General features: G+C 44.4%; 1 protein-coding gene across 1 annotated transcript in view; it reads right to left on the bottom strand.

The window, feature by feature from the left end:
- The window catches only part of LOC126523547 (novel acetylcholine receptor chaperone), a 40,528-nt gene extending 22,545 nt beyond the window's left edge, over window positions 1-17,983 (bottom strand). Inside the window, exons 1-2 of the mRNA XM_050172143.3 lie at window positions 17,760-17,983; window positions 11,983-12,118 (exon numbers count right to left, since the gene is read on the bottom strand). Of these exons, the coding sequence (XP_050028100.2) occupies window positions 11,983-12,118; window positions 17,760-17,870 (247 nt within the window). The 5' untranslated portion in view covers window positions 17,871-17,983. The remainder of the gene's footprint in view (window positions 1-11,982; window positions 12,119-17,759) is intronic.
- Between the last annotated feature and the right edge of the window lie 2,012 nt (window positions 17,984-19,995).

The following is a 19,995-nucleotide window of genomic DNA, read 5'->3' as shown; positions in this document are numbered from 1 at the left end:
AGCAGCTGAGGGAAACTCTGAATAAAGAAACGAAGACTCGAAAGCGATGCCTGTGAAATAAATTTCAAGTTCGCCACCTCCGCATTCTTCAGATTTGCATTTCAGAGTTGCGTCCACATTCGTAACGCTTCGCCTCATCACATTTCGGAAACATTTTCTGTAGAAGAGGCCCAATGTGGTCGCTGACACTAAGGGGTAGGTTGTGTTCAGCGAGGAATCCTGTAAACAGGTACTCCACACGTATGTTGCCGTAGTTGTTGCGGAGAAAGTTCACTATGTTGTCTTGCTGCTCAGTGGTGCGAACATAGCTTTGATGCTTCACCATAGAAACGTGCAGTTTGAAGACGCCTTTGCCACTGTGAAGCACGCTGATGTCGTAGCCACACGCACAAAATGCTAAATGTTCTCCTTTTCTTGATGTCAAAAAGCACGGAAATTCAGAAGTGTAAGATCGCAGAAACTTCTGCAAATACCTTTTCTTGGGCTTTAATAGCGCCATGGATCAAGCACACGAGGTTTCTAACTTTACACGGTGCACCGCACACACAGCCTAGCCAACACTAATCATACACACAAACAGCAGTAACAATGCACCATGGAGGAAGGCATGCATGAAATGCAAGAGCTACATTGGCTCTGGCTTTGGTCGGCTTACTAGGCACCGTAGTCGGCTGCTTAGTCGATGATGCCGATGGTGCTAGTGCAGCCGTTGTTGGGGATGCTGACGATTACGATGTGGCTGCAGATTCCGCGGTGCCGGTTTCGGAAAAGCCATAATTGCGCGAACAGAGACAACTTTTGGGAGATATAAGACAGTGATCGTACAATCAGAAAGTTCAGTCAAAAATCAGCAGTCTCCCAGGTGAATCGGGAGGGTTGGCAGGTATGCATTCTGTTCCACGACGGCGCCAATGCCATGCCACGTCGCTGAGCTGTGTGATTGATTGGATGAGCTCCTGGTGGCAAACGCTTGTCAGCACACTTCTCTATGACCTTGACATCATTGCTCTACATTGTCACCTCCCCGCACTCATCCAGTGAGCCCCAACATCACTACAAAGACAAAGAGCAGACAACCACCTGCTGGTATCACCATTGCTTTGGCAATGAGGCATGCCGCTGCCTCCTCCCTTGCGCATGGTCGAGAACTAGTCCTGCTGACTGCTAACAGCGACGAGTGGTGATAGCCCCACTCCATGTCGCCTCTTCTACGTTGTTGATAAGGTCACTGGCCAATGCTTCCTCATCGACACATGTGCCCAGGTCGGCATCCTGCCACACCAATGGATCATGCAAGTTCCCCAATCCTGCACTTGCAAGCTGTGAATGGAAGCTGTCTCCGTGTCTTTTGACAACAGTCCCTCATTTATTTATTTACAGTAACCTTAAAGACCCCGCAGGGGTATTACATAAGAGGGGGGAAACATTATTGCATATGCACAGATAACAAAAAAAACAAGAAAAAAGGCACAGGCTTATACAGAAGATACAGCGGCCCAAAATGCATCAGAATTTTCGATAGACTTTCGGTGCTTCATCTCAAAGTTTAATAGCTAAAAGCAAAGGATAGAATTTGAACAAGTTAGTCCTGAAATGGGGTAGGTATACTTTGAATGGATGGTCAGTGCGTTGGAAGATGTATGAAGCAGGGTGAATATGTGCTAGTCGGAAAGTACAAGTACTGTAGCAGAGTTTCAAAAAGTAATGAAGTAAAGAAATGCGTGTTCATTGCTGAAGTGTTTAACGTTTCAAAAGTGTGTAATACTGTTGTGTGTGTAGTTGCTTGTTATAAGACGAATCGCATGATTTTGTAATGATTCTAGTGACTGCATTAAGTAAGCCTGATGCCGATTCCAAATAACAGAGGCATATTCCAGCTGCGGTCCGCCTAGAGTGTTGTAAACCAAAAGCTTCGTGTCAGGGGTAGCCATGTAGAGTGTTTTACATATTAGTCCTAGTGGTTTAGTTGCCTTGCTGGTGATGTATTATATGTACTGATTCCATGTTAAGTTAGTTGGCATGATGATACCGAGATATTTAAACTGATTTACCAGCTCAGTGGCAGCATTGCTGATATCATAAGAAAATGCATGGTAATTTCAAGCGACGTGTAGTGAATGCCATTGCCTTGGTTTTATTAACATTATTCTGCATTAGCCACCTGTCACGCCATGATGATAATGTAGTCAAATCAGCCTGCAGAAGAAGAGAATCGTTAGGTTCATTAATCTGACGATACATGATACAGTCATCTGCATAAAGACGAATTTGCGATGAGATGTTATTTGGGGAGATCATTAATGTACAAAAGGAATAATAGTGGGCCTAAGATGGACCCCTGAGGAACTCCAGATTAAACAGCAGTAGGTGAAGAAACAATGTTCGCAACTATGACAGCCTGCGATCTACCGGTTAAAAAATTATGAATCCAACTTAAAATGCTTTCATTAAGATTAAAAGTTTTAAGCTTTACATGTAGGCCGTGATGAGGAACCCCGTAGAATGCTTTAGAAAAATCTATGAACACAGCGTCAATCTGTCCTAATCAGTGAATAACCGAGTGAACATCTGGGATGAGTTCGAAAAGCTGCGTTTCACAGGATTTCCCTTGCTGAAAGTCATGCTGGTTTGGAAAAAGCAGATTGTTATTTACTAGCATGATGTTACTGTACAGAATGTGCTCAAGGATTTTACATGGTATTGATGTTAATGATATCGGTCTGTAGTTACCACAGTCGTCACGATTGCTGGATTTGTAGATGGGAATGACATGCGCGAGTTTCCAGTCATGTGGCAGGGTACTGTCATCTGTAGATTGCTGAAAAAGCATACACAGAAAAGCGGATGACTGTGGAGCAGTAATCTTTAGTAATTTAGAGCATATACTGTCAGGACCAGGACTCAATTTATTAGGAAGACGGTGTATGGCTTTTAAAACTCCCTCCAGAGTCACAACCATATCCGGCATACTATCACACTGAGAATGAGGCAAGATACATGATGGGGGCGCGTTCCTTTCAGTAGTAAACACGCTGGCAAATGACTTACTAAGTTGGTTAGCAGTGGTGACGGGGGAGAGCTGCTGGCCTGCATCCTGTAAGTTAGGCTGATTTCTAGACTTTCCAGGGTTAACTATTTTCCAGAAGTGCTTGGGATTAGTTTTTAGAATTCCTGGTAGTGTAGTATTTAGGAATGAATCCTTAGACGTTTTGATTTCAATGTTACAAAGATGTGCAATATCTCTGTACTTAGCCCAGGCATCAGCCTTGTTAGTATGCATAGCAGTGCAGTAAGTGAGTTTTTTTCTTTCTATTAAGCATTTAAAATGCCGGGTAAACCAAGGGCTTTTCAGGCTGGGACAAATACAAGGTTTTGGAATAAACATGCCTTACACACAATATTATGTGCTTAAATAGTGACTTTTCCTCAACAGAACGGCTTCTAAAGTCATGCCCTAAAGGTGACAAAGAATCGGTAAGAAACCTACTGATTGCGGAGATATTTGCTTTAGAATAGTCATAAATATATTTTTGCTCGATTACTTTCTTGTGGAAATTAGCGCTAAATGGATAATTAAACTGGATTAACTTGTGATCACTGATTTCTTCTAGAACATTAGCAGAAATAGCGTCAGGACGTGTGGTGCAGACAAGATCAAGAATGGTGCGGATCAAGTGTCGCGCGTGGGTTCTTTCAGAATTTGGTGTAATGAAAACGGGTTCAGAGTGTGAGGAAAATTTTGACATTCCTGTCTGAACGAGCTAGAGCTGAAAACGAAATTATTGCTCCAATCGATGCCAGGGTAGTTGAAGTCTGCTGTTAAAATGATAGGGATACGAGGAAACCTGTTTCGAATGTCGTCTAATTCAGAGGTCAAGCATGGAATGAAATTAGAACCGGGAACTGGAGGATGACAGCAAACACCGATAAGAACAGAAGAATGTGATGAACTGAAGCGTACAATGACCCAGGAGGTTTCAGTGGAAGATAATGGCACAAGCACACTTTCAGAGTGAGCCACAAGAACACCACCAAGTGTATATGTTGAACTCAGAATGAATAGTGAATACACAGCCTTGTACGTCACCACTCAGCCATGTCTCAGTGCTTATTAAAATGTCAGTTGCACATGAGGTCATAGAACAGACAAGAACATCTTGCTTATATAAAATACTACGGAAGTTGGGAAACAAAAATGAGAGCAGAAGAATGTTTTTCGGCTTGCTTTTAGATTTTACAGGCATCGCCTCATCCTGTCATTGGGAGCAAGGGGGTTGCGTGGAATGTGATGACATGTTTGCCAAGGGGACGACAGTGCCAGAGGCAGAATAAAAAATGTATGTTTGGCCGTTAGCTGAAAGTTTGTCAAACTTCCGGAATTGACGGAAATCAATTCGCAAATCAATCAAATTCACGGAAATCACGGAATTGTTTTGTGAAATCCTACAACTGCTATCTGATTGCACGCATCTCAAACAAGAAGTCGTCCTCGAATCACACTTTCTAACCCTTATGGTCTTTTAGTTTCAATGAGTTCGTGAAAACTTCCTGTTCGCTTTTGAAGATCAGAAACTGGATGATGATCGGCCTGTTGAAACCCCTTTTCGGATGCCCCAGATGCATTCAGTGTTTCCTACTTCGAGACCCAATTTCGAACAACTTTTTCAGTTTCGTCCCAAGTCTCCGTTTGCCCATCTGGAAGTCCCTTCCCAATCAGGTTGTTTCACCTAGATCTGTTCTCTAGGTCATCCAGGGTGCCCGATAGCTGGTCTATTTTTATTTGCAATGAATTATTCGTCGAAGATGTTTTGGTAACAGTTATTTTTAACCGGTCCACGTCTTCGACGGCAGTTTCAAGAGTGGACACGTGTTTGGCAAGGTCATAACTTTTTTCCACAATGCCATCAGCTGATGCTTGGTATCCTTTTGGAATTCAACATTTCTTGCGTCTGAAGCTTCTAGTTAGGCAAGAATAGCGTCAAGGATTTTGCTATCACCAGGACCGGGGTTGGGCTCAACCTCACCACAGCACAACAACAAACTTGTGACAGGGCAAGCAGCCAGAATTACACACACTCTAGAAACAGAGCAGAACAAAAGATAAGTGATGCAAACATTTGACCGGCACAAGACGTTTCTACAGTGAAAACATGTGAATGTGCCTACATGAGAACAATAACTAGCAAGATTGTTGCCCATGATTAGCAATCCGCGTTTACTAGACACAGCAAAAAAGCAGGTGAGATTTGCAACGAAGCAGTACAAAAGCAAGGTCTTAGCGGAAAAAAAACACTCACCTAGAAGTGAGAGCGGAAGAATTAGCGATGCAGTGGTATGGTCACAAATCTCGATGCAGACAGCGAAGCATGAGATTTTATTCCGAGCAGGTTGAGAAGAGGAGAGCCGAATGAAGTGCCACCACGATGACCAGTAAACCATCGCGATGATGCTCTATGTGCCGGTTCGGCACACGCACGATTGTGTCAGCACAAGCATACGCAGCCGGGAAGTTGTCCTTTGAATGAACTGCAGCCGAAAGCGTCCATTCCGTAGTAAGCACAAAATAGTTAGTGCTTGCGTAGTCCTACGGTTCGCAAACCTTGGGCAAGCAGCAGGGGACTCAGTGGTATCCAAGTAGGGCACTAGACGGCTGCAAACCTAGAAGTGACAGTGGAAGAACTAGAGATGCAATGATATGGTCGCGAATTCCTAGTCAGCAGTGCTGAACCTGAGCCTCGAAGAACGTCTAGACGGCTTTTCATGGTTGCCGATTTCAATTTCGCCATCGTCAACATTGATTTTCTCACTGACCATGGCCTCTTTGTCGATATCAAGCATCGTTATTTCCTGGATGCAACAACTCTTCTCTCCGTTCAAGGCACTGCTGCACTAGGGACCACAGATGTAGCGCTCTCTTGCACCGCAGTTTCCAATGGACCCTTCGCAGCATTGCTACAAGAATTCTCTAAGCTTACCACGCCACTTAACTGGAAAAATCCTGTTTGTCACAGCATACGCCACCATATCGTCACTTCAGGGCCACTTGTATTCTTCCGATCACGTTGACCTGCTCTGGAGAAGCTCAAAGTAGCATGTGCAGAGTTTGAGCATACGTTGGAGCTAGGCAGTATTCGACCGTCCTCCAGTAACTGGACAGCTCCACTCCATATGGTATCTAAGGACACTGGCGACTGGAGGCTATGCGGAGACTGCTGGTTTCTGAACACTAAGACTGCTCCAGACCAGTATCCCATGCCCAACATTCAGGATTTCACTGCTGCTCTGTATGGTGCCAACATCTTTTCAAAGATAACCTTGTCCAAGCATACCACCAAATTGCCATGGCTGAGGGAGATATACCAAAGACGGCTATATCAGGACACCCTCTGGCCTCTTCGAATTCCTGCGAATGCCATTTGGTCTGCGAAACACCGCCCAGTTGTTCCAACGTTTTAGTAACTCAGTAATGCATGGCCTGCACTTCGTCTTCGCCTAAGTGGATGATCTGTTGGTGGTGAGTTCATCAGTCAAACACTTACAACATCTACGTCTTTTGCTTCAGTGCCTGTCTCAGCATGGCATTGTCATGAACGTCTCAAAGACCGAGTTTGGTGTTGCAACTCTCGAGTTTCTCGGACATCACCTTGACTTGAGAGGCATGCGCCCACTCGCTTCGAAAGTACAAGCTGTAGCCGACTTCCCTAGACCGTCACCAAGCTGGGTCAGTTTCCTGGCATGTGAACATTTACCGCCACTTTATAAAGAACTCTGCTGCTACAGTGGAGCTCTTGGACCGCTTGCTTGCCAACAAGAACAAGGAGTCTTTGTTACCTTGGGTTGCCACCTTCAATGACACCTTCAACAAAATGAGGGGCGCTTTGGCAGATGCTGGACTGCTCGCAACCCTGCTACGCCTCTGGCCCGCATGGCTGACGTGCCCACCACGGCTGTGGGACCAGTTCTTGAGCAACAGCTCGGCAATTCTTGGCAGGCACTAACTAGCCTTCTTTCAAAAAGACTCACTCCAACTCGGGTCCACTACAGCACTTTCGGTCGAGTGTTGCTTGGCATTTACCTTGCAGTGCGCCATTTTCATCACACAGTGCAGTCCACCTATAACGATGTCAAGAACGAAAAATCTGATCGTTATGATTGATCATCGCTAAATATGGACTGCTGTAAAGAAAAGCTGCCGAACATACCTTTGTAGCACCGAAACCAAATTTGCCACTTGCGCAAGAAAATACATGCATTAAGTAGGCTAAAAAATAAAATGTTTACTTATACCTCTAAACAGCGTATCAAGCGTTAGGTGAACTGAAATAGTCAGAAAAACGCACCTGCTTTTGCAGCAGTTTCACAACTGTGATGTCCAGCTGCTGTGCGAACACTAGCAGCAATAATTAGGCGTGCATGAAATCAATGAGCAACTCGATTGACAACAGTGCACTTCGCGTGAACATTGGAGTCAGTGTCAAAGACGGGTCACTGTCAATCTCATTGCCCCCATCGCACAACACCGCCATCTGTCACGACAACGATCGCCCCATCGTAGATCTCTTCAAATAACAAGGCAGCACTGTCTCCACTCGAAAACTCCTCCACCAAAGCACTACCTGTTTCATCGTGAGAAGTGACGTGCTCCCAGAGCTTGGTAATGTCAGCGGCTTCCACCGTGTTGCTTCCAAGGGTTTCGCCCAGGTGCACAAAGCCCACCTTTTCTGTTGATTGACATGGCCCCTGGTTGCAGCCATCATGATTGCGGCACTCCTGCTGCAGCTCATACTTGCAAAATTTGCAGCTTCGTCTCAAGCGATACAATACTGCGCTTTGTCGGCACCGTCTTCCATCAACCGGGCTGTCCACTGCTGCTTCCATGGTGTATTTACGCACTTGCTGAGACAGGGGTAAACGGCAGGCACCGCTTCGCGTCTCACATTTCTTTTTCCCCACCTTGCTCGTAGCTCAATCGCAGGCGACGAGTACAGACGCAAGGTGGCTGTTGCCTTGTTGTGGTGCACTGCGCCAACTAGCGATGTTCTCCGTGGCTTTTACAATCTGCACGCAGGCGGGACACGCTGTGCAGTTAATGGCGGCACATACCAACTCACCTAGGCAAACATATCACCCCGTCTTGGCATCGTTCATTTAGGGGGAACTTAGGAGTGCAAATTTCACAATTATTCTGCATGGAAAACGCTGTCCACAAGGCAAAATTTTGAACTTTGTATCTCATATGCGGTGAATAACGTATTGTTAAATATTAGTTTTTTTCTCACAGCCCTAATGTATAAGTTGCCACTCTTAACACTTTCAGGGTCAATGACGTAAATATACGGCGCCGCGAACAAGTCCAAACTGGTCGATGCCACATATTTACAATGCCATCTGTATGTTTAAAAAGCGCGCCAATTTCCAATTTTCTTATTTTCTGACATGTGCTGCCACTATGTAGGAATGCAGGGAATTTTTTTCTCGTGCCTCCCTCTCTTGGTTTTCATTGCGTGGTTTATTTTAGAGCTAGTTTGCTCCGGCGCGTCTATATAGTACCACTCGCGCATTGGGGCGCGCACGCGGGCGGGCGGCGGTTTGGGTTTTGTTCTGCGGGCCATTTCAGGTTCTTGTGCTCACAAAACTGATGGCTATCTCGTTACTAACCGCTCAATAGGGGGCCGCCTGTTTCTCGCTCGTTTAGTGCTCACAAGGGTGAGCATAGGAAGGATGTCGCCACGCATGCATTTCCTTTTCTTTTCTTTTTTTTGGGGGGGGGGGGGGGGAGACTTGCCATATCTAATTCCCTCTGGTTGGCGATAAGATGAAGATTAGCAGAAGTTTTTCACACGTTTTGCTTTTTTCACGGGCACACAGCCACACAGTTTTCTTGGGTGCGCTGACCTAGGCAGTTTGATTAGGCTATGGACGTAAATATTAGTGTAAGAGCAGGAACATTTGAGACTTGCGAAATATTCTCGTGTGCACATATTCTAAGCGCCTTGAACTATAACAATGCATCAAGTTTTTAATTCTTATAAGTTTATTTCCTTTTTTTATTGTTGTTATTCATGAATAAATAGTACATATATACCAATGCAAAATATTTTTTTCTAACTTTAACCCTAGAAAAATTACGGTAAACTTTTTTAGATATAGGACCCTCAGAAGAACTGGAATCAGCAATAAAAAAATCTACCTTGGACAGTTGCATATGTCGAAAAAAATCGAGCCTGAAAGGGTTAAGTTGGCTCATTGTTATACCCAATATATCGTTACATGCAGTATCACTATAAATGGACTGCACTATATTGTCGAGGGCCGATTCTTTACCATCTTTACGGATCATAAGCCCCTGATGTATGGACTTGGCCAACCACTGTCAACCTATATGCTGTGAGAAGTCCGCCATCTCTAATTTATTTCAGAATTCTCCACCGACATCTGACACGTCAGCATTGACCAATATGTGCCTGCTCACGCACTCAGCCGTGTGTACGTCATGGCATTGTCGTCACATCCGATAACACTCGATGTTCAGAAAATCACATCGCACCAAGCTAATGATCTTGAACTGTTTCGACTCCGTTCATCTGCTACATCACTGTGGCTCGAGGATACATAGTTTGATGGCATCACACTCATTCGCGACACTTCTACAAGTACCCCGAGACCGTTCATCCCTAGCACGCTATGCAGGCAGCTTTTTAACACAGTGCACAAGCTTGCCCAACCATGTGTTCGTGCGATTCAGTGACTTATTTGCTCACGCTATGTGTGGCCCCGGATGAACACCAATATACGCATCTGGGTACTTGCATGCGCCCCTTGCCAACGTGCAAAAGTCCATCGGTACCCCGTTCCCCTTTAAACATCCAGCGCAAACACCTAAGACAGACCACAAAAGGAAGATATGACATGCACTGGCACTGTGTATCGTATCTAGTGTGTGCACAGAATTGTGTACCAACTAGGCCCAAATGAAGTTTTACTGAAATGCCTGTTCCCCTGACACAGCAGTTCCTTCAACCTGACCATCGATTCGATGTTGTCCACATTGACATCGTGGGACCATTACCCCCGTGTGTCAAGGCTTTTGGTATGTGCTCACCTCCATCGACAAGTTTACCCAGTGCCCAGAGGCAACACTTCCTAGACAACACAAGACCTGTGCACTTCGGTCCATGACTTTATGTTACTTTGCTCGACTGCCATAGAATCTAATGGGGATGCTCCTGAGTAAGTCGTGGTGATTTTGACGTCATTGTTTTTATGATGACAGGCTTTACAGTGGAAATATCGGTCCAAGTAGGACAACATCATAAACTAGAGTGCACAGGCCTGCTATCTAGGTGGCGTTGCCAGATGCAGTGCCGCTACCAGACATCTCCACTGCAACCATTGCGGCTACCTCTGTCTCAAGATGGGTTTGGATGCCATTTTGGATGCCCAATTAGAATAGTCACAGACCACGGACAACAATTCGAGTCGGCACTCTTTGCACAACTTCTTCGCTTGCTCGGCATGACTTGACAGTGCAGGGCGACTTACCACCCTCAGGCCAACTGCGTCGTGGAACATTTTCCCTGACAATTCAAGTCAGCACTGATTGCTCATGGCACGCCATCGCAGTGGGTTCAGCGCGTGCCACTTGTACTTCTGGGCATATGGTGCACCCTGAAGTCAGATGTGGGGTGCTCGAACATGGAGCTCGTCTATGGTACTCTACTCTGCTCTGCCTGCCCAGTGATTTCTTCCCGCTTTCTTCCCAATGTGTGCACATATGCACACATTGCCATCTACTCAGACACCAAAGTTGGTCCACTGGTTGGTTTCAAACCCTGTTACCTCAGCACAGCAGCCTAATGTGCAACCCATTCGACTACCGACTACCCAGTGACCCTGGTAGGCAGGAAAATGGTTACATACAAACACACATAAATAGTTACATAGGCCTTGGAAAGTGCGGGAAGTACCCTAAGAAAGCTAATGCATTAAAAGGGTGGTTAAGGCCTGCTCTGTATCACTGGGCCACCAAAGCCCGAGAAATGGGGGAGGGAGAACAAAGGCCAATATGGCTCACCCTGAAAATGCGTTCCGTGCCCTTACGTGGCATTTTAAACCCTTTATGTGCCCTTTTCGGGCAGGTCCAAGATTGCCGCACCCCTAGGCGGAAGGCATTCTTGGTTAAATGCAGAGCAGGCTGTCTTGTAAAGCTTGGTCTACTGTGACCACTCAGAGCTAAAACAGAGGGCTTGAGAGATGGGCCCGCAGACACAGGCACACTATGGTTGTGCACAGGTGTAGTGTGAGGTACAGTGTACTAAGGGATGCTAGTTAGGCGTTCCGTTCAGACCTCGACGCGCTACAAATTTGATGCCTTGTATATAACACCTTGCTGCAAATAGAACCTCTGTAAATACAACTTCTTCCCATAGAAAAGTTCCACTAGTGTTGTCCTTCATGACCCAAAGACTTGGTGATGATTCAAGGCCTGCCAACTTCATCAGCAGCGAGTCAGTGGTACAGACAGTTCATAGGGACCATTACCCCCGTATGAGAAGGAGAGGTTAGCACAAAAACGAAATTGCACTGTTTATGTGGGGCACATGACCTTGCACTAATTTTACTAAGTGCCGAAGCTACACAATAGTGCAGTAGTCAGCACAACCAGCTCCTAATGGCACATTGCCATAGAACCACAAGTTCGAATCTCTGTGTTGGTGGGCAAAACTTTTGTTTTTCTGTAATCTGTGGCGGCAGCAAGGTTTAGGATGATAAAGTGGCCCGATAACAACAAAATAATGACAGCCGCTGGTAGTGGCATATTGGAAAAGGTTGGCAGATGGACACAGCAAGGCCAGTTTTGAGCTCTTAACTGCTGTCACACTAACAGACGACCTGCTTATGAGAAACTAGTGGAGACCAGTGAAATGCACAGTAAGCTGTCAAATGACCACCTTGGCCTATGGACGGTCACAGCTAGCTCACCTGGTACAAGGACAAGGATGGTCCCGCAGACCACTTCAGACCAGCCGATGAAGAGCCGGTAAATCTTGGGGTTCATCTTGAAGTTCAGCAGCTTGCTGAAGGGGAACACCTTGGAATATTGCACGAAGTTGCGTCTCTGGAAGTGTCCAACAGAAGCAACAAAGTCTGAGAGTATCTAAAATGGCTAATGCACAGTTTAACACGGCTGATAGTGACAAAGTACAACAGTCAAACAGCCGAGCAGCCCAAAATGCACTGTGACATACACTCCGTTCACGCAGCTCAAAGTTTCGACAGACAATGTTGCATTAGTAAATTAGGCTTCTACAATAGCAATATGGTCACCATTATTGCAAGTGGAGACTTTAAAGCTAGAAAAGCCACAAAAACGAAAGACGAGTGGCAACATTTGTCTGAAGTTCTCACATCAGCTCACCACGACGTCACGGTTTTCAGCAGCACTCTACTCGGGTGTAGTTTACTGTTAGCGGTCAAGAAAGGCTATACACTACAGAAAAAAAAAATCAACCTACCAACTTCCAATAGCTTTTCATGCACTACATATGCAAGAATAATTTGAAATCTGTGATATCACACAGCCATATCTGTAGGAACTGACTTTTTCACGTCAAGCAAATGAACGTAGACTTTTGAAAGGATACTCTAAAAGCCTAGGCCGATATTATTGTGTCCTTATTCACTATCTATTTAAAACTGTCCATTTAAGAGATGCTTATCAAGTGTGGACACAGAGCATTCAGTAACAAATACAGCCTCTCAGTTAAAGGGATACTGCAGATGTCGATCTGTGTTCATCTGTTACATTCATGGAATCCACATGAGATGCAGCTTTCATATGAAAGGAGGCTTGGTACTAACAAGTAGTGATGCCACCTTGGTATACCCTCACCAGATTCCCATGACATGTCATGCTTTGGCAGAGTCTTTTCCAGAGCAAGTTAATTTTTTGCAACAAACAAGGATTACACTTCGTTATAAAGGAACCTGGCAGCTTTCAAGATCTTCTGTGACACAACTATGTCCCAAATTAAAAAAAAATTATATTAAAGTAGGTGACACCACGATAACGGAAATAGTGAGGTGCAAAATTAAAAACAGAGAATTTGGCCTTTATTTCCCAATGAATAAATGCCAGCCAAGCCTTGCTTTGCAAGTCCCTACCACAGTCTAAAATAACTTAGTGTTGTTGTTTGGTGTCTCTTTGAAGCAGCATCATCAGATGAGTCACTATCACAGCGTGATGGCACTGTGAGCAAACCTGTAGAGCTATTAATGCGTTTTCTTGTGCATATCTGTGCGTCTTCTGCCTGGGCAAGTGCATTACGCTGAACACTTCGAGCATTCAGGGTCACATGTCAGGGCACACTTTTTATTCCAGTGGTGCACAATGCTTTCATTGAAAAGCCAGAGTACAAGGAGTGGGAACAGAGTGTAGTATTGATGTCTGGTATGTGTCATCACACACATTAATGCTTAAACACTCACCACATGGACTGTGTGCATTGCGGAACTATACAGGGTGTCCCACATAACTTCAGCTAAGTATTTAAAAATCAAAGGCACGTCGGAAGCAAACTGAACTGAACACATACTATTCGCAATAGCCTATAGTAACTCAGACAATTGTTTGTTTTCCCCATAACTCAATAATTAATTAAGTTTAATTACCCAACTTTCTGATTATTGGCTAAGGACCCCATTTATGATGCGCAGATTTGTAGAGCACCTTCAGAAACCACCGATCGAGTTGTTTCCTTTACGATACGTCTCACGTAGTCCTTTTTTCCGGGTTGCAAAGAAATCACAAGAAATATGAGAAAAGCCATGGGACGGAGCGCTTGTGCAGTGGTATCGTGCTGTTCTCAAGCATGCGTTCGGTAAACAAGGTCGGCTCTCGTCGGATGACGCAGAAAATGCATGCTGCTGGCTGAGCGCTGCCAATGAGATAAAGAACGCCATGCTGCTTCCTTGTTGCCAGTCACGATGCAGCCGACCTTGTTCACCGAACACACGCTTGAGAGCAGCACAATACCGCTGTGCAAATGCTCCGTCACGTGGCTTTTTTCATATTTCGTGGGCTTTCTTTGCAACCCAGAAAAAGGGACTACGTGAGATGTATCGTAAAGGAAACAACTCGATCGGTGGTTTCTGAAAGTGGTCTACAAATGTGCGTATCATATACTTTGGGTCTCGGCCAATAATTAAATAGTTGACTAATTAAACTTAGTTAATTAGTGAGTTATGGGGAAAACAAAAATATGTCTGAATTACTATAGGCTATTGTGAATAGTATCCATTAGGTTCAATTCACTTCCGACACACCTTTCATTTTTAAATTCTTGGCTCAAGCTATGATATCATCAACATCATCATCATCAGCCTATTTTATGTCCAATGCAGGACGAAGGCCTCTCCATGTGATCTCCAATTACCCCTGTCCTGCGCCAACCGATTCCAACTAGCGCCCGCGAATTTCCTAATTTCATCGCTCCACCTAGTCTTCTGCCATCCTCGACTGTGTTTCCCTTCTCTTGGTACCCATTCTGTAATCCTAATGGTCCAACAGTTATCAAACCTCTGCATTACATGACCTGCCCAGCTCCACTTTTTTCTCTTAATGTCCATTAGAATATCTATGCCTGTTTGCTCTCTGATCCGAACCATTCTCTTTCTGTCTCTTAATGTTATGCCTAGTATTCTTCATTCCATCGCTCTTTGCGCGGTCCTTAACTTGGCCTCAAACTTCTTTGTCAACCTCCAAGTCTCTGCGCCATATGTCAGCACCAGTAAAATGCACTGATTGTACACCTTCCTTTTCAATGATAATGGTAAGCTTCCAGTCAGCAGCTGACAATGTCTGCCATATGCGATCCAGCCCATTTTTATTCTTCGCTGAATTTCCTTCTCATGATTAGGGTTCCCTGTGATTAGTTGACCGAGGTAACCGTACGGACATCCTGTATATGGTACAGAGCAGTAGCCCCTACATCTGGAGTCATTGCAGTGTCTCCAGGCACAAAGAAACTTTATCATTTTTATAGGACTTCACAACTGTTTTCTTGTTCATAACAAACAAGTAAAGTCCACCACGTCAAACAAGGCTGCAGAGGCTGAGACCTAGGACAAGACAGAAGGTCCTCTCATTCGGCACAACTGACTGTCCCAATGTCTAATTTTTTTTCTGTTTGTTACGTGCTGTGCTGTAGCTGTCGCTGTAGCTGTCGCTGCTTATATGTCGCTGCCCATATGTTACTCCTCTCAATATAGAAATCCATAATGCAACCATAATTAACAAGAATTATTTGCTGAAGCTGGCGATGCATGAAAAATAAAACACCAAAGAGGGAGAAGTGAAATAGTGACACTCCCGTAAAAATATCTATGAGACACAGGATGAAACAACAGCAGCTTTACATGTTGCTATGATGTCGGCAATGATCACGTTGTCATTGGTGTTATGTCTCAATACAACGATGAGCATTCCTTAGATGTTTTCCACGAGGCAGTCCTTTCATCAGTGCACGCCCAGATGACACAGGGCCCAAGATAGACTGTGACGCACAAACAGGAGTTCACTTTGAGGTGACAACTGCTGCGAAGATCACTCTACCTGAACCTGACCCTGACAAGCTGAACTAATTGACGAAAAGGGCCAACGCCGAACGCTACCATGGGAACGTCAACCTTGGATTCCCAAATTGCTACACACTTGCACCATAAGCAGGGGCGAAGGTACAACATAGGAGGTGGAGTTCGGTAGAATGATGCGACGTCGTGTGTGGGATATTGCAACAGATTAGACGAATGTTATTGGCCATGACTAAGTCATCAGATTCCCTAGTCTAGTCTCCTAGGGAAGATGACAGTATTAAAAGCAGAGACCTTTGGAGCAGTGAGAGGGTGTGCCGATGTGTCTTGATGTGAACTCAGTCATTTAATATGCTCCTACATGGAGTGGGCTTCCGTATCTGGATCCAGTGTAAATAATGTAAAATAAACCCTTTTTCCTTCATTCCTACCACCGGGTGTACTCATCAATGAGACAGGTGGATTTCTGGCCTAAGCGCTACTCTGGGTAGCGTTTAGGCCAGAAATGTGACCATTTGTGTGATCAGAAACGTGACCAAAAAAAGTGACCATTTTGGGCCAGTGGGACAATGCTTGATTGTTCAGTCGGGCAACTGCCGTTGCAAAACTGCTGAACCAATCCGATGCACAGGAACAGAACATCTGTAGACGCTGATTATTATTTTACATGGTGATGCAATTGTAAGCAGAAGGCCAGTTACACTTGCCGGTGTGAGCACCAATCGCCTTCAGTCGCTTTCTGTTTGCCAGTCGCAAATGATCGCGCGACCTCCACAAGTTGCCAATGTGAATGAGCCTTAAGTCACCTTTACACTTTTCATGCTATAAAGCAGCAGGACACCTACACAGATTCGTTACAGGAGAATTAAAGCATCCTACGTAAGAGCCTCTACCTATCCTTCGACTGTCGCCATGACATTGGGCCTACTGCAGCTTGGTTAAGTTTAATCCATGTTCTTACTTCTTCTCTAGCATCTTCCTCATCAAATTTTTTTCCCCACTTTCCCTGAACCCCTCCCATGCGGTAGAAGTAATTACTTTATGAGAGACATGTAGTCTTAATTTTATTTTCATAATTAATTTCATCCTACGCACAGTGGAGTACAGCACGCTGGCTCAGTCTGACCAGTCTTTTCCTGTTTGAGTTTTCTACCTTTCTCCCTCTGGTCTCCAGAGCCACCAAGTGTACCATTCCTACCCTGTACTGTGGCGCTAAGTTTTGCTCAAAATACAGATTATACGATGCTTCAGTAAATGAAGATGTATGATGCACCTAAGTGGTAAAGTGTTTTTCCAGAAAAGAAGGAGTACTAGGAGCAGTAACAAAATGTAAAAAATTTCTTTATGACCCTTGGCTTAGTAGTAGGCAATCAAGATGAGGATACCATCACAACAGATGAATAAATTACAGAACGTTAGTAACTGTGTGATTTCTTTTTTGAGTAATAAAGTACTTTCTCTCTCGCATTCTATATATATATATATATATATATATATATATATATAATCACTCCGACGTAGGGCCGTTCTCGCGCTGAAATGTAAGTAAAAAGATATGCCATAATGTTCGACTTCTTTATTTTTTGCATGTTACGTACACCTCCGGGTTTGGCGCGAGAACCTTCGCCTTATATATATATATATATATATATATATATATATATATATATTCATCAGAACACATAAGAAGCGCTGCAAGACTCAGCTGCATCACTGGGACAAACTCTTCCGGCACCTAAACATTAGATCACCTATGCAGCTTCCAATAAATATTTACGATGCACTATGCATTGTCGTACGTACGCACGCAGTTTCCGAAGACCGATACCTGTGCTAGTGCAACACGCAGATACGATCGCTTACAACAGTTACTCGGTGCGTTACTGTGATGAAACTATTCTTCGAATAGAAGTCGCAACAAAGCGCACGCGACAGAAAGCATCCTGTGCGCGCAATCTTCATAGGATGGGACCGTCTAATTCACTATTTCCCGCTCGGACACGGGCACGATTTTCATAGGGCTTTCGCGCAAGCAGGCGCCAACTTTTGCACTTTGTGGTGGTAAATTAAAAAAATAATAATAAGAATCGTGCAATATGAAATTTGCCTAAGTTTGCCGCTCTCAGTGAACATCCGCGCGGACGCGGTATTGCGAATCCGCTACGTACGATCTCCCGGTGCATCTCCCGGTTGATGTTGGGCGTCACTTTCATCGAGCCGACGAATATGAAGAAGAGTCCCAAGAACACGGAAAGAGTGGTCAGCACGATGGACTTCATTGTGCACCGTTTCCACTGTGCCAAAGAACGATGCTTTCCTGGATTGCCCCTGTAGTTACCACTTCCTTGCAGGCACTGGTATTAAATAAAGAGTGCTAAGTAAGACTCGCACGCCAAGGGTTGAACCAACAAATTAAGGCTTCCGCACACAAAGCGGGAGCGCTGCAATCGCTAGCGTTACTGTTTAGACAGCGATTTTATTTATACCAACAGCAAATCTCGAAGGCTATGCTTTATCTACCTGTGTGTTCCAGAATAATTTTAGACCCAAGAACACATCGCACGTCGTGTTTTAATCATCATTTTGATGATGCCTGAAAGTTTTGAAAGTAGTTTGAAATGCATACGACATGCACAAGGTGTTCTTGACGTGTTGGCGACTCCCAAATATTTGGCTCATGCACTGAGAAAACGCATAACCCTCGAGACCATTTTACTTATCCGGAGAGCTGTCTCTGGGGCGTGTATTTGGACGCCACCTCTTTTTATACAGCTGCTACAGCTGCCGCACAAGTAACGTGCTCGATAAATCGCGCCGGTGCGCGTCCGCTGTCCTCGACAAATAGTGCGCACCCTGTTGGGGCAACCTCAGGTCGCCCCGAGCTGCACCAAAAAAATCGCGCAGCGCCGCTGTGCAATCCCAGCAGGCATTGCGCGTCGCGCGCGTTGCAGACGACGCGGAGTGACTGGTGTGGCGAGCAAGGAAACTAGAGCGCCTTGAATTTTCAGAAGCCGATTTTTCCAGTTCGTCTGATGACTGCGAGGAAGAAATCTTGTTAATGTTGGCCACCGACAGAGGCGGTAATGAAACGCCGCAAGTGCGCAATTTTGTGGGAATAGTCGTCAAGTTATTTATTGACAGCGATGTGATTAATTATAATTTTTATAGCGCTGAATTCATTTTGATGCTTCTTCCTTAACTTTCGAAAATACTTTCGTGTGTTCAGGGAGGTGTGCTATATAACATTATAGCAAAGTACGAAAACTTTCAATTCTCTACAGAGGAAGATGGAGCAGAACGAAATATGTCCGGAAGAAACTGCAGAAGAATATGTGCTGTCGTTATTGTGGTGAGCGTTCTGCTATACATATTTTTAATTCCGTCTATGCAATAGGCAGTTCAATGTCGTGCAGGTTTGTTGGAATTAAAACTCCTTAAATGGCAACTGTCGTGCTGTTTGGCATGGAATATAGTTTATCCCTTCACGTGATCATCGAACGGGTTGCTTCCTTTCTGGAAAGTATCAGGGGGAGAATAACACGTTTTCCATTAACAGCAGAGGAGATACCTGTCCTCGAGCATGAAATTTGAGCTGGTAATAAAAAATTATTTTTCATCACGTAACGCCAGAATATATTAACACCCACTAATATAAGCGCATTTATTGGAAATGTAGCTGCAGCGTACACAGGTGTCCCAGCAAAACTTAGCCAATACATTGTTGCTTACAGCGCGAAGAAATCAAACACGGACAAAGAAGAAAGACATCAACAGCACTCGTGTTACGCCTTTCTTTGTCCGTGTTTGATTTGTTCGCGCTGAAAGTATAATAACGCAGATGTATCAACTCGCCCAGCTAGCTACCGTATATACTTAAGAGGAAGCTTTAGCTCTGGTGCTCCTATCTAAATACATGTAAAAGGAGAATTCGCTTTTCTCGGCAACCACTGCTCCAAATTTGACGGGGTTGGCTGCATTTAAAAGAAAAACTGAAAATCTAGTGACTGTTGGTTTCTAATTTTCGATTTATGTCGACAATTTTTTATAAAAATTTGGCAAAAATCGCAAATTTTCAGAAAACGAAACTATCAAGTTTACGACTCCGTAACTCAGCAAGAAAAAATGATATCGCAATTCTGTGAATTGCACCTGATAGCACATCTAAAGCGGACAAAATTGATATGTTACACATGAACCTCAAAAAATAGAGCAATGTGTAATTACAACTTTTGCAGATCCCTCGTAAACAACGTAACAAATTCACGTAAGATGTAAACTGACATATCAAATTTGTCCGCCTTGAATGGTCTAATGGGTGCCATTTACAGAACCGCGATATCTGTTCTTGATGCAGAGCTATTAGTTTGTAAACTTCGTGCTTCTATTTTTTCATACGTCTGAATT

Source organism: Dermacentor andersoni, chromosome 6 (assembly GCF_023375885.2).
Source record: "Dermacentor andersoni chromosome 6, qqDerAnde1_hic_scaffold, whole genome shotgun sequence".
Lineage (NCBI taxonomy): Eukaryota > Metazoa > Arthropoda > Arachnida > Ixodida > Ixodidae > Dermacentor > Dermacentor andersoni.
The sequence above is the reverse complement of the archived record's forward strand: the minus strand, read 5'-3'. Positions and strand labels throughout refer to the sequence as shown.